We start from the raw sequence: 15,319 nt of genomic DNA, 5'->3' as shown, positions 1-15,319 counted from the left end.
ATATGACAATGTTGACACAGATTAGACAGGACGAGCTGTTAGATATTTTAAAGTCAGAATTGGATTTGTAGGCTTCGTTTGTAGGCTACACACAAGGAAACTGATTGGACAGGCCCTGACCTTAACTACACCATTGTTCCTCTCTCTAGCTCTGTCACACACGGACACACACAAACACCATGTAAGACACTGCACACGAGAATCATAGCTGATTAAAATTTGTAGTATGTAGTATTGGTTTTCAATAGTCATCAGCACATTGGGATAATACAACTGAATTTTCTAGACCAGCAAACCTCTGCACTGGAGTGGCCAGCTGTCCTTAGTCCACTGAAATGTGCTCACAGAGGCAGCCACCAATAGGTGCAATAGTACTGCAATTTATTTTCCATTTCTTAATTTTCTGTATATCCATACAATAAACAATAAAAATGTAAGTAACTCTGCTCAGTGGATTCCTCTGCATGAAAGAAAATGTGCTTGGTGCTCCACTTTTGGTTTAATATGTATGTGATTCTTGTAAAGGTTAAGATGTTGGCATTTCTAATCACATACAGTTGTGCTTATTTCAGTGATGTCATATCTGACAGAATTAAGAGACAACAGCCTCAGCGAAAACACTTGTCTGCCTTTGAGGACAAAAAAACAAAAAAAATTACACTGGATAAAGTGTCACTCAGATTGCATGAACATGACACTGCTTACTTAAGAGCTACTTCCTGATTACAAGAATCTATACTCTCAAGAAGTGGAAATAGCTTAATACCAAATGTTTCACTGTTTTTTGAGGAAATCCATATTTAGATGTTCATACTAAAAATGCAAGCTGGTTGTCGGAAACATGTTGCCATTGGGTTTCAGGTTTGAACTTATTTCCGCATAATTATCATATTGCGTAACAAGAAAGCAACTGATGTTAACACCTTTAAAAGTTTGATGCGATTTATGTGTTCTTGACTGTATTTTGTAGACTATGTATAGGGAGATTCATATTATTCTGCTTCACCCTATCGACTTACAGTTTCATACTGTACAACTGCTGTAGGATTAAGTAAAAGTCTGAGCCTCTATCGGCTCAGTATCTCACTGCATCAACTAAGAAATGGGTCTGTTTAGTTACATGTATTATTTCATTTAACTGCATGAAATAACTGACTGTGTTTCATCCAGATTCACATCAGCACCCAGTGTGTGAGTCTCACTCCCTGGAGAGTTTCTCAACTCCTTTCTTTCCTCTTTTATCCCCTATTTTCTTGTGTATGTAAACAGAAGTAAAGCATTTTGGGCTCCAAGGCAGAGCATGATGATCAAACACTGTGCACGATCAATGACTTTGAAGAGATCTAACATCCTTTATGAATGTATTTCACAGAAGGAACAGCAGAAATGAAGAAATTCACTTCTGGAGCCAATGGCCACATGTTTTCTCTCTTTAGTCTGCAAAAAAAAAAAAACAGAGAACAGAGTTTAAGAAAGGAAAGACAGCATTGCTTTTCTTGGGCGTTGCATTGCTAGCTCCTCGTGCGTTTTTTGACTAAATGGCCAACAGTACATACAGTACTGTAGGCCTGTAAGCTTAAGAGCAGGGAGGAGTCTGTGAAGAAGAAGATGAACTCTAAAGAAGTTTCACTACTGTTTCTCTCGTGTCTCAAATATGAAGTTCTGAAGAAGAATCTGGTTTTGAACAGAAGTTCTACCAACTAGACAGAAGACTAACCTGCACATCTATGTGTGTTAACATGACCAAAACTTCAATTCTGCCATATCAATGTCTGTTGATATGGCATTAAACTGAATTTTAAAACAGCTGTGACTCAAGCATGTATCTAAAAGTCTAATATATCAATTAAAATAAAAATAAAAATAAATAAAATCTCCACCTTAAAAATAAACTTTACTCTTTCCACTTTTCACAAGTCAGATTGTTTTCACACTTGAGCAAAAAGCAGGAGGTGGATTAGATGATAGATGAGAAGACTTCCTGTTCTTAGTGGCGTCGCTGAAATGAAGCTTCCTGTTACTGAACGTTAAGGTAAAGGCACTCTCTTTTTGGTGTGACATCACTCCCTCTCGCTTGACTTGAAACCTAGAGGCGAGGTTTAGGGTTTGGGGAACAAGTCCAGGAAGCTGCGTCAACTGATAAGACAGAAAACGTATGTAGCTTAAAATAAGACAACGTTTTTGACTTATTTCTCTCTTAGAATTGAGTGAAGAATTGGAAATATAGCTTAAATTTGGTGTGATCTGCCTGTTGGTCCCCACTAGGACTAGACTGTATGGTGTGTGGCCGCACACACCCTAACTCCTGGACATGGCCCGTCTCTGCGGTCCCAAGATCCTCCTGCTCTGGACTGGGATCATCGGTTTAGCCTACTGTAAGTAACCATCTGCAATTTGGCGTTCTTCTGTGGAAAGTCAGTGGTGTTTTATGAAGTTATGTCCTCGTGTCTGTCATCTTAAAGTCTTCAAGAAGTAGAAAAAAACATCTGTAAATGATGCAAAACATGAGTGAGGATGAGGTCTCTTAATCTAAAGTCATAACTTAACTGTTTTTGAAGTTTTAGCATATGGTTGTTTAGCAAGTGATTCATGAGAAAAGGTGAAACACATTCCACGCCTGAGATAGAGACATGAATCTGTCAGCGCAAACGCTTGACAATTTGCCTTTTTTGAAAAACCGGGAAACATCACCGCACAGAACGTAATCATTTAAAGTAAAAACTAAAAGGGCAGAAATGACAAGCTACAGTATATCATGTCTTTGAATTATGTTTCTACATTTCTTAAACTTTCTAAATCCAAGAACACAATACAGTACAGCGCGTACTTGTGATGTGAGAAGCCAAAAAAGTGACAGGTTCGTGAGCCCCTTTGGCAAAAGAATAAACAGTTGTGTTCAATCAAAGAAATCTGTTAATAAGAAGACGCTTTTTAAACGTGTTCTTTCATTTGGTATAAAGCTATGGGAATTTTTGCAATCATGTTTCTGTTCTGCTTTGACATTGTGTGTGTGTGTGTGTGTGTGTGTGTGCATACGTGCATGCGTGCATGCATGTGTGTGTATGTGTGTGTGTGCGCGCGTTTGCGTGCATATGTGTGTGTGTGTGTGTGTGTGTGTCTGCGTGTGTGTGTGTGTGCATGCGTGTGCGTGTCTGTGTGTGTCTGTGCATGTGTCTGTGTGTGTCTGTGTGTGGGTGGGGGGGTAGAGGTGGGGGTATAATGTCTGTCAGAGATGAGAGAATTTTTTGGGGTGTGTCCCTGCAAGCTCTTCACTTCAACCCCAGTGGCTCTGCGTGTTTTATATGATACACATCTGAGTGTGTGCGTGCGTGTGTGTCTGTGTGCGTGTATGCATGTCTGCGTGTGTGTGTGTGTGTGCTTTCAGTCAGACCCATCTTACCGCCTCTAGCATCACTCACAGTTCTGCTACTGTTCAACACATCAAACATTTTCTGATATTTTCAGCTTAGACGTCTTTTACACGAGCTGAAATAAACCTTTCTCACTCTATTTATTTCACTCTGTTGTCTTTATCTGTAGTTGAGGTCAGTGTTTGTCATTTGTCTGTAACGCACAGTATTTGTCAACTAGCGTGTGAAGTGAGTCATTGTGGTACACCGCATCAACAGTCATTTATTTCAAATTTTTATTTATAAATGTTCAATTTTCCAATGACCAACTGCTTTTTTATGAGTAAATTGAAGAGCGTTACAAAAACAGCAATGAGGCTACATTTTTAATAATTTTAAATTAATTAATTCAGCTATCTTAACATTTATTGGCATATAACTAGTGGTGGAAAGTTACTACATTTACCCAAGTAATGTACTTAAGTGTAGTTCTGAGGTACGTACACTTAACTTCCACTCCACTACATTTCATCGGGATATATTGTACTATTTTACTCCACTACATTTATCTTACAGCTGTAGTTATTTTTCAGATTAAGATTTTAAAAACTTATAATCAATATAAAAAATAAAATTTGTTGTTTTACAGTTAATTAAACCACCCAGAAGTACATAAAATAGTCAGAATTAAAACTACCCAGACCGATTACTACATTAAATTGCTGTTTAAATGTAAATTTATCGGTAATAGTTATCCGAAATAGTATGATATATAACAATATAACTAGGACGGCGGCCATTTTGCCTCAAAAGTGGGTACTTTTTCTTTTAGACTTGAAGTAAATTTTGTTGCTTTTACTCAAGTTCAGTTAGAAATGTGAGAATTTTACTCGTAACTGAGTGTTTTTATAGGCGGGAACCGCTACTTTTACCTGCGTAAAGCATCTGAACATTTCTCCGCACCACTTCATATGACATATAATAGCATTTAATTTATTTAGTTATTTTGAAGTTTAACATATCATTCAAAATGATACCTGTATATAAGGAAAATATTTATTAATACAGTGAATATTAATCTTGTATTAATCATTAATCATTTAATTTCACGTTTTATTATTTAACCAGGTATGAATGACTCTGACATCAAAATCTCTTCAAGAGAGACCTTGAAAAGAAGAAAGTATTAAAATAAACATGTATACACGCTTTTGAAACACACATATGTATGTATTTGGATCACAATATGATGGTGTTTTGCCATAAAATGTATATGGCAGACTAGTAAATTAAACTTTCTCTCAACAGACATACTACTCAGTGTTAAATCGAATTTAAAAACTTTACTAAACTTAGTTTGTCCATTTTATTTAGTTTGCTAATAATTCTTGTTGGTTAAAGAGTTACAAGGGTCAAAGATCATGTGAGCAATTTCATTTTCTTAAACAAACTGGGTGACAGATGTAAAAAATGGATGCAGATTTTCAAGCTTGCTTTAGCTACAGCAGGACTGAGCAATGTGATCAAAAAGTTGACCACTTCCGTGTTCCATTCTGAGTTGCCTTCATTTCCTGGCAGAGCAGCGTAGCGTGGGCCAAGCAGACTGAGACAGAGCACAAGTAAATGACTTGAGAATTCATGAAGAAAAGGGGAAGTACAATGTCTAAAATGAAGAAGTAAGGTGTTAAAAATGTTGAGCATGCTGCACGATTAAAGCAGTTTCTGGAAGGAGGGGGAGGGTGCTTGTCATAACCAGTGGACGGTGCTTTGCGGTGAATGCAATAAGAAGAAAGAAGAGGCAGAGGGGGGGGGGGGGGACTGATAAAGAGCACTGATAGAGAGAAAACTGACACACGAGAGACAGATCCGGACACTGTTTCGAAGCGAGTTAAATGGATTTAGGGACAAACATCTGGAGGAATTTGAGCTCTGATCATCACTAAACTGTAACTGCTGTCAACTTAACAACTTAACAACTTAATTTCATTTCTATGGTCGCCCTGCCTCCCTTCCCGTACCTCTTTCTTTTTCTACTTCTGCTTCTTTCTCTGTCAAACTTCTACAACACATGTGACTTTGAACAGGCTGATGTAACATTGTTACACCTTTTTGTCACACTTGGCCCTGAAGACACTGAAAAAGAAAGTATCTAGAGCACCAGTGAGGATTCAATTCATAATTAGTTTTAAAAACAAAGTAAATACTTAAAAACAGAATATGGAAGTTGTTTATGATACCACCACATTTACGTAAAAAGAAGAATTGCATTTCTCACACCCTTCACAGAAACTATTGAAACCAGTCACCACAGAACTATAAAGAGACATAAAGAGGCCGTGTAAAGTGGTGAAATGTCATTGCAGAGAGCATGCATTTCTGCTCAATACAGTGATACAAAGACGTGCTAAACCACATCCTGAGACTCATTGTTCAACTGTCCCCCATCACTTCATCATGCTCTACTTTTATTGTAAAGTGCAGTGAGAAAGGACAAAAAACAAGACTGCAAACACATGCATACGGTAAATTAATTCCTAAGAGCAGGGATGTAGTGAACACATGGATGAACACGCTTTTTTATCCCATGTCATCGTATTTACTGATGTAATATTAGAAGAGACATAAAAGATTTTAAAAATTCAACAGGGCATTGTAATAAGATTTTTTTTTTTTTTTGCATTTCTATTGACAAAAAACAAGAATAGAAGGGAAAAGGTGAAAGTCCATTTGCGCTTCAGTGTGAGCCAGCGATCTGGCCAAACAGAAACTAATTTTGCAAGTATGGGGAGGTTCGAAGTTTCGGTGCAAAGCAGGAAATAGCGGTTTGCTTTCTGAAAAAGCAAATGTGTCTCTGCACTGCATTGTCATAGCAACCAGGTTGTGCAGCGCTGCCTCAGACAGAGCTTCTGATGAAATGGTTGCTTTCCTCTTTTTGAACCGATAAAGCTTTGGAAGAGTTTTATCAATCAGATTGGAGGTGGACTTTCTAATTAAACTTAACAAGAAAAAAAAAACATTTAAAATATTACACTGTTGATGTTTTTGTTTGTTTTTTCTACATATTTATATGCATTATACTCTATACATAATAACTATGCTTAAAATCGGCAGTGTCTATGAGTATAAGATGGATGGCAATACGTAGGTTATCTAAAATATAGCATTTAATTATCATTACAACATTTAACATGCGTTATTTTAATTATGCCACCAGCGTGTGCCATACCTTTACCTAAGCCTCCCACTATTTCATACTCCATTTGTACTGTCTCATCTCTTCATGACCATAGCAGCGTCAAAGTCAGCATCTCCTACAAAATGTCATTAAATGAGCATCATATTCAAATGGGAATAATGTGCTCTATGCTCAGTGCATTACAGAAATATGTTGTGTTGTTAGTTACAAAGTAAACTACATGCAGAAATGTAACAATTAAGCTACATGATAAACTGGTGAAAATGATGTGTATTTATGAGATTTCCTAACCCATGTGCTTTTCACACAATCCTTTTATTCTAGTCTTACTGTAATTTTTATCTTAACACATTCACACAAAACAAGTCTATTGTTTTCTTTTTTGTGCTCATTTCAGAGAAAGCAGTATGAAGCTTAAGTGTATCACAGTCTTGCCTGTACAATTCTTATGTTCATATGCAACTAAATGGAAAAAAACCCTACAGTATGCCTGTCTATTTGGCGCGAATCACATCCCCTGTCCTGTACCTCTTACCTCTGCTGATATCGCCACAAAGCTACAGCCAGTTTAGATGGAAATGAATGTTTTAATAAAACAAATCAAAAAACCTATAAAATTCCTGTTTGTGATGTGTTTATATTTATGTTATTCTGCATAGTATTAATATACACCCTTTCATCACAAGTGTGTAAATATCTTTCTCTTTTGTTATTCCAGGTCAGGCTTCATCAGGTGAGTGACTACAACTAAATTCTCTTAATATATAACATTCAGTTGTAATTCTAATGTTTATAATGTTTACTTCTACCATCAGCTGTGCTATACCATGTACCATACCTTCACCTCAGCCTCCCTTTACCTCAAGCTCACTTTTAACTGTCTCATGTCTTCATGTTCATAGCAGCACAAAAGCCAACATCTTGTTCAAAATTATATGAAATGAACACAGCCTTCAAATTGAAATTATGTACTCTTTGCACAAAAAGTGGATACCCAAGTTCTGGGAAATTGTAGTAGTTGCCTAAATTAAGTAAGGTTTAACGCCAAAAAGAGAACAACCCCAAAAACACGTCTAACACCACCAACTACACACAAATAAAGTGTGAGAGGAAAAAATTGCAATATGCTATTTTTATTCACTAGTAACATTCAGTGCCAATGTATGAAGTAGTGTGATGTTCATATAGTCCAAAGAAAAGAAACTGATCCTTTTTAATCTCAATTTATTTTTTTGGAATTTCTTTCTGTCCTAATCTAACCAGTTAATTAAAGGTCAAATTATGGGATGGTCCCAGTGAGGGCCTTCATTCAGTATTCATGATGATGAAATATATTCATGATTTTTGCTTTTTGTCTAATTTGTCTGAAAGCCTGCAAAGCAAGTTATGAACAAAGTCAGATTTCTGATTTCTGAACTGATGATGTGATTTGCTCTGTTCATCCTCTTTGTAAAGATATACTAAAAGAAAGTAGAAACATTACAACAGTAGAATATTTCATTGCATCCCTGATCAGTATTTCTTATCATGTTGATGTGTTTTGAATGTTTAGGTTGGATAATTTAAGTTATGTGGCCCAAGGATCAGAGGATTTAGTTGTAATAATATCTACATGTATTTATTTTTGTTTTGGGGCAATGTCTCTCAAACAAAGTTAGTGTGGAGAATTTAAACAGAAAATGTATTCTTTAAAAAGTGAAGTAAGTTTTTTTTAAACAGTCACTTTTCATAAGGGCTGATAATAGCAGCTTTCTCCCTCACAGGAACAAGTAGGTTACTGGTAGTGATAGTAAGGAGGCAGTTTGAACATGAAAGGTATTATTTGGTGCTTCTGGTTTTATGGAATGAAATGTGAGAGATTATTATATGGTTTTCACAAGCAGGACAAAAAAATTTTCATCAAAGTTGAATAGGTCACAATTTCATCAGCTTCATCAGCTCTATCTAGTTTAATATTTAGCAGTATGAAGTGTACTCTATAAAGCATCTAAGCTGCCTATGCTATTGTGCATCTTGTTTGCACCTTCATCAATATAATGAGTCTTGAGAGGGGACAGATGCGACTGTAGATGACAGCAAAAGCAGAAGTTCAACCAGAAGAGACCAACATGACAATATAGATCATTGCGCAGCATATTTTAAAATATATTTACGATCCTAAATAATTTAGCCAAAAACCCAGAAAAATCTTTAATACTCAAAGTGAAATGGCAGGAAATTATTAACTTCCACCTGCTCCTTTTCAGACATGTAGTATTTTTTGGTTTGTTTACTGAGAGTTTGTTGCTCATGGTAAACTCTATTGGTCATTATTGTTTGTTTTTTGTTTTTATTCATGTTTGTTTTTATGTATGTTTCGAAATAAGTTTATGAAATGGGTGTTAAGTCTATGGAGAATTAATATGTGTGTGTAAGAAGTTCTGGGCTGAATTGGCCATCTTGGTTGAACTTCTGCTGAATTACTTTATTATGCAAATGGAAACTGCATTACAGGGTAGGTCGAAACAAACAAGGAAGTGTTTTGTTTTGGGGTTTTTTTACAACTAGTACAATATTAAGTGGTAGTTCCACTATGCCAGCTTCATAGTCCCACTTAACTCTGTCTTACCTCCTCTGCTCCTCAGGGCTACTTTTTTTGTTTTTTTTAAATTATTTCTTACCTTTTTAATTTTAAGACAAATGTGCAGTTGACATTAATGAGGAAGGTTAGACAAGAAGCAATAACAGATGAAATAGTTTAACACCATGAGAAGCAAACTGCTACATGAAACATCTTCCGTAATGTAGGAGATGTTATTGTGATATTGTGTCTGTCCTGATTTTTCGTATTCTTGGAATGTAGATGTTGTTTCAACCACCTCACCTGCACGCACTACCACAAATTTGAACTCATCTCCAGTAGTCAGCCCAACTTTCACCTCCTCAACTCCACGCACCACGGCAACTCCTGCCGTGGCTTCAGACACGCCTGCAGCTGCCAACACACCTTCACTCATCTTGTCAACCCCTCCCTCAAACACTTCAATTCAGAAAACCATTCCAACTAATGCATCTGATGGTAATGTATTCAGCCTCAGTTTACAGTTTTGTTTTCCACATTAGCGTTGCATTTGGCATGATATTTTCCTGAAATGGAAGTAAGGCATCATGTCAGGTAAGGCTGTTGCAAAATAGAGTATTTCTGCCAGAATGTGACCTCCATGATCTCCGTCCTCCAGCCAATGCCAATCTTACAACCTCCTCAAATGAGACCACACCCACAACCACTTCCACCAGCAACCAAACAGTCTCTCAGGCACTCGGCAATCAAACTCAGATCTCACCTCCAATCACCCAGTCCAACACCACAGTGACTCCTACCACCAAAGGTTGGAATTTTCTCATTTATATAGGATTGTAATAAGATTGTGTTGTGCATACACTCGCACTGTGGATAAAAGGGTTACAAATACTCTATAAGCTAAAGGCACATACTTTACCTTTAGTGTGCTTTGGGAGTATTTTAAATCACTTGTGTTGTTTAACTAAATGTTAATGTTTTTTGTATTTTTTATTCCTTTCTAATTTCTTTTGAATGTGTCCTCCACGCCCTGCACCAGCCCCGACACCTCCACAGTGTGAGTATCAGTTTAAAAGATAATCCATCTAATGTTGTTTTAATGTTTGTATGTCTCTCTTACTTTACAATGAATATGTTGAAAGTGGAGTGTACAGAATGATGCTCGGCATACACAGGAACGTTTTCAACACCTATATAAACAAGGTTAAAATAAATGGCAGGTGGTTCATCTTACTAACAGGTTTTACTGTGTATTGTTTGTACAGGTTCTTACACTGTTACACCTATCAAGTTTGGCCTCGAGATCGAGTTCAAAAACTCTCCCCTTGGCAACTACACCATAAATGTTAAAGAAGAAGGCCAAAATCAGATTGGAGGCAAAGCCATTTTTTTTCAGCACTCCAATCCAAACATAACAACACATAATATCATACACCTGAAGCCCTGTACTGACTACGAGCATAATGTGATATTTGACCATGCTGGCATAGAAATATCCTGTAACCACAGTGATAATAAAACTACAGTGAAGACAAATGAAATGAGTGAGTAAAAATAATTCATACTGTTGTATTGTATTTTTCTTTTTAATTTGGAAAAGAATGAAATTGGGAGAGACATTTGTGCATCACTTCTGTATTTCAGCTAAAGATGACATTGAACGTAGCAGCTGCATCCCTGGATATCTTTGTTACAAGAGTGACTGGGACATCAGCTCTGTGCAAATAAATAATATTGAAGCCGTGCAATGCCCAAGTGACAATAAAACGTTCTGTATCAAACCTGGTTATAATGACATTTGCACAAATTTGACGACAACCTTCACTCAAGAAAAGTGTGTGAACTCCTTTAACCACATCCAAAACATCAGTGCTGGTATGTATAATACAGTCTACATGTATTTTTAAATGCATGTTATGTAGACCTCCTTTCATCATGTTTTATATATGTGCTTTTTTCTCTTTTTCAGCTGAATTTTTAAATTCAAGTGAAATAAATGTGACTCCTCCCACTAAACTTCCTGCAAAAATAGACAGAAAAAATGTACTTCCAAACTGCACTGATCTCACCATTGATTACATCTGTTCTGGTAAGTGGTCAGACTGAAAGTAGAGAGACTTTGTTTGTCAGCAACATTATAAATGGATTTACATGGATACAGATAGTGATTCAAATCTGCATTTCCATTGTTTTGTACTCATAGTGTAAAAGAGATGAAGATGTAAAGTGGAGTAATTTTTGCAGGGGTAAAAAACATATTTTTCTAATAACTGTAGTGACATAAATTGTGTCTTCTGGTATGAAAGGAAGGTGGTGGTGAGGTATTGCTTTGTGAGCTCTGTGAATCAGTTTTGAATAGAATATTGGTTTTTGTTTTGAATGTCCAAATCTAAACTGTTTAAAACTGATCTTAAATTCTGAGGTAATATTAGTTGATGGAGAAATGTTGTCACCCTTCTGTCTCCTCAGATTCTGACAATAATCCCAAGAATTTGTCTGAGCTGGAGCCTTTTACAAAATACACCTGTACTGGTCAGATCAAGAGAGACAATGTCACCATTAAAAACACAACTGCTATCCATGTCAGGATTGACTGTGGTATGTTGTTGCAATGATAGCTTGTAATCTAAGATACTAAAGACCAGATTACTCAGTTCAGTGTTAAAGATGTGTGATGTGTTCTTACAGATTTTAAAATTGAAAATAAATCAAGCAACTCAACCGATACCTCCATTGGGTTGAACTGGACAACAACCAGTCAGAACTGTCAAGAGGTCCTTCCAAAACTCAAGAGGCTTTCATACGACTGCAGTTGTCGTTCACAGGATCAGACACATACAAACTGTAAGTAAAATTTTAAAAACCTTTTCCATTTTAGATCAATGTATATTTTGGAGTCTTGCAGATTAATTTGCTGGTCAGTTTATATGACAAGTGAGATATACAATGAAGACATTTAAAACTTCCATTTGCCTCAAGTATATAATTTTTTCTTCTGTGCTCACATTTTAGCACGTTGAGGGATAATAGGTGTAAATAAGCTGAGATGAAACGACAAGTCACACTTTGGTATAAGTTATTAATGAAAAATTAAAATCAATTAAATATGATACAGAAATAATATTGAGATGAAAGAGTTTAATTACCTTTTTAGAACAACATGATGAGAAACTGATTACAGCTAAAATTGTTGCACTTCATATGATTTGCTGGTTATTTATTTGAAATAGTTTTTAGAAAGTGTGATATTAGTTGATTCTCTGTCTGTCAGCCATGTAGTACATAGTGTATACAAAAGTGTTACCTCGCAGGACCAGACAGTGATCTACAGTCGCAGTGACACATTGATGATTTAGATATCTATATTCTTGTCAGTTAATGGTAACTCAACAAATGTTTCTTAACTATAGGTTCAGTCTTTTAACATCTCTTTATATGTTCCTGTTGTTATTAAATCGGACACCAAAAGCAGCTAATGAAAACTAAAATGTTACATCTACAGTTGACAAACAGAAACCAGGAGGAGCATGTAATGTTTCTGGACTGAAACCATACACCAATTACACCTGTGAAGTCCAACCCACCTACAACAAGACCAATAAACCCCAATCAACTGATGTTAAAGAGAAAACTAAGCCTGGAGGTAAGTAAACAGCAAACTGTCTTTGGAAAATATTACAGTCAACACTTATACATAGTTATATTTAGTTCAAAAGGGCTAAAAATGTATTATATAATGTTCATAGTTGAATATTAAGTTAAGATGACCACGAGCCAGTAAAAGTAACAGTTTTAACAACAGCACTGAAACTGTGAATATTTGGGGAGAAAACTGACATCACGTATTGAACTACAGCTACATTAAATTATGCTTAATATGGTTTCTAAATGAATCATGTCAATTTTTGGCATTGACTCAACACAAGATTTACTGTAATGAATTATTTAGTTATTATTTAAGAAAAGGATAGTAATCATAATTATAAACACAATTTATCTTACTTTTTATCATAATAATAATGATAATTAAGAATGATGTACTTTATATCGTTACTTGTCCCGTCTTATTTTAATTAAATGGTGATAAATATTGATAATCAAACAACATCTCATTCCCTGATAGCAATACCAATAATAATAATGATACCAATATATAGTATACTGTATATTATATAAGAAAATGTATTTTCTACATCACACACACATCCAAACCTTCCTCTTCCTCTCTCCATCTTCTCTACTTTTCCTCCGTTTTTGGCCTCTGCCCTCTGACAGGCTCATATTAAGACTCACCTTCTTCACATTCGACAACCAGTCAGTAGGACAAATGACAACCTGTGACCGTGACAGTCTGACAACCCCACTGAGTTTCAGGCACTCTGATTAGCCAGACTCCTAACACAGCTCCGGCCAACACATAACAGATGTGTGGGATAAATGGAATAACAAAAAGTAAAATTTTGAAAGCTGTTTTAAAATAATTTCGCAATTCCATTTCAAAATTCAGATATTAATTAATCATTTAAAGGAAATACTGATGCCCAAGACAATCAACACAGTAACACTAATGAGCTTAATCAGTGTTAAAACTGCTGGTATTTTAAACTCAACAATCACTTAAACTGTGAATAAGCATAAAGTGTTGCATCTAAAGGAAAATATGTTGTTTTTTCACTCTCTTACAGTACCAGGAGATTTTTCCATGTTTAAAATAAATGTTCCAGAGCATAATGTGATTAAAGTAACCTGTCGTGTGGAACATTTCCGTGGGCCTAAGGAGCTATACAGTGCAACTCTTCATTATAATAATGATTTCATTGAGAAGAAGAAATCACGAAACAATTGTGACTTTACATTCAAAGATCTAAGCTACTTAACGACCTACGACGTGGAGGTTTGTATAATCCTACTTTTCATTTAACAGTGTTGTTCAGTTTATTCCTCATACTTATATGAGTTCCATAATTCCTAAGTTAAAGGGATGATCTGTCTTTTCAGGTGGTTGCTTTCAACGGACACCACAGTAACACCAAGACAGAACGTGTTGACACTCGCTGTATGTGTGGTTTTAATTAATGCCATAAATTGCTTAGATAAAACATTTCATTCAGACTAACCATACATGTCAATTTCTGCACATTTTAATCTTTGATATAAATGCCACCCCTTTGATTTTTTTTTTTTTTTTTTGCCATAACCATCATTTTGCAGACAATGACAAAGCTCTCATTGGCTTTCTGGTCTTCCTCATCATCCTCACGTCTGTGGCCCTTCTCGTGGTCGTCTACAAGATCTTCATTCTGAAACGCAGAAAGTCTCAGTAAGCATTGCTCAGCATCTGTCAGCTTGCTTCCATTTGTTGTTGTTTTTTTTGTTTTGTTTTGTTTTACACAAATAAACCTCCATGTATCTACTGATAAAGTTCTACTACTTCATTCTACGTTCTACTAGTTTCTACTTTATTGCATTTGAATTACATTTGAGCCAGGAACCTACATTGCTGTACTCAAACTATTTGTTTAGCCCTCCTTACTCCATCCTATTTTCTATATAATTTAACTTCTTTCAAACAAATCTTCACTATTTTTTTTTCACAGCGACATGGGTGAAAACATGATGCTTATTTCAACAACAAGTGAGTAGATCTTAGTTGTAGACTTTAGATTTCCTGTTTTCTCTACAACAGCCATGTTCAAGTATGTAATAGATAACATTCACATGTAGCAGCTATTGTTATGATGTTTATAACAATCAGAATATACAGATATATTCCTTTATTCCTTGTTAGATAATGCAGAAGCATGTTTGAAGAGAAGTCATTTATAAAAACTGAGAAAAATATTCAAATATAACATTATATTTACAATACTATAGCATTACATAGGAGTAATTCATTACATATAACATTGTGTACTGTGTAATAATTTAACCCAGCCTGCTAATATTGAATGCATACAAACTACACATATAACAAGTATCAAACTACAAATTGCAGAATTTTCTGTTTGTATTTAAAGTGTTTCTCATTTGCTGACCGGTTTCCTGTTGTAGATGATGAGGAGAACCTGCTGCCTGTCGAACCAATCGCAGCGGACGCCTTGCTGGAAGCTTACAAGAGGAAACTTGCTGATGAAGGAAGACTTTTTCTGGCTGAGTTCCAGGTAACTTTTCTTTCTGTGTTTATATTATAATTTATTTTGGGTTTTTTTAGTT

General features: G+C 35.8%; 1 protein-coding gene and 1 long non-coding RNA gene across 2 annotated transcripts in view; one reads left to right on the top strand and one right to left on the bottom strand.

Moving 5' to 3' along the window:
* The first annotated feature begins 2,044 nt into the window (after positions 1-2,044).
* The window catches only part of ptprc (protein tyrosine phosphatase receptor type C), a 21,893-nt gene continuing 8,618 nt past the window's right edge, over positions 2,045-15,319 (top strand). Inside the window, exons 1-15 of the mRNA XM_044361500.1 lie at positions 2,045-2,153; positions 2,266-2,375; positions 7,265-7,279; positions 10,146-10,163; positions 10,372-10,650; positions 10,751-10,981; positions 11,076-11,195; positions 11,576-11,704; positions 11,795-11,950; positions 12,609-12,749; positions 13,792-14,000; positions 14,105-14,162; positions 14,318-14,426; positions 14,704-14,741; positions 15,158-15,267. Coding sequence (XP_044217435.1) covers positions 2,312-2,375; positions 7,265-7,279; positions 10,146-10,163; positions 10,372-10,650; positions 10,751-10,981; positions 11,076-11,195; positions 11,576-11,704; positions 11,795-11,950; positions 12,609-12,749; positions 13,792-14,000; positions 14,105-14,162; positions 14,318-14,426; positions 14,704-14,741; positions 15,158-15,267 — 1,677 coding nt within the window. The 5' untranslated portion in view covers positions 2,045-2,153; positions 2,266-2,311. The remainder of the gene's footprint in view (positions 2,154-2,265; positions 2,376-7,264; positions 7,280-10,145; positions 10,164-10,371; positions 10,651-10,750; positions 10,982-11,075; positions 11,196-11,575; positions 11,705-11,794; positions 11,951-12,608; positions 12,750-13,791; positions 14,001-14,104; positions 14,163-14,317; positions 14,427-14,703; positions 14,742-15,157; positions 15,268-15,319) is intronic.
* The window catches only part of LOC122988862, a 23,173-nt gene continuing 15,624 nt past the window's right edge, over positions 7,771-15,319 (bottom strand). Inside the window, exon 4 of the long non-coding RNA XR_006404906.1 lies at positions 7,771-8,588. This is a non-coding gene — a long non-coding RNA (uncharacterized LOC122988862). The remainder of the gene's footprint in view (positions 8,589-15,319) is intronic.

Source organism: Thunnus albacares, chromosome 9 (genome assembly GCF_914725855.1).
Source record: "Thunnus albacares chromosome 9, fThuAlb1.1, whole genome shotgun sequence".
Taxonomy (NCBI): Eukaryota; Metazoa; Chordata; class Actinopteri; order Scombriformes; family Scombridae; genus Thunnus; species Thunnus albacares.
This window is presented reverse-complemented; position numbering and strand designations above follow the sequence as displayed.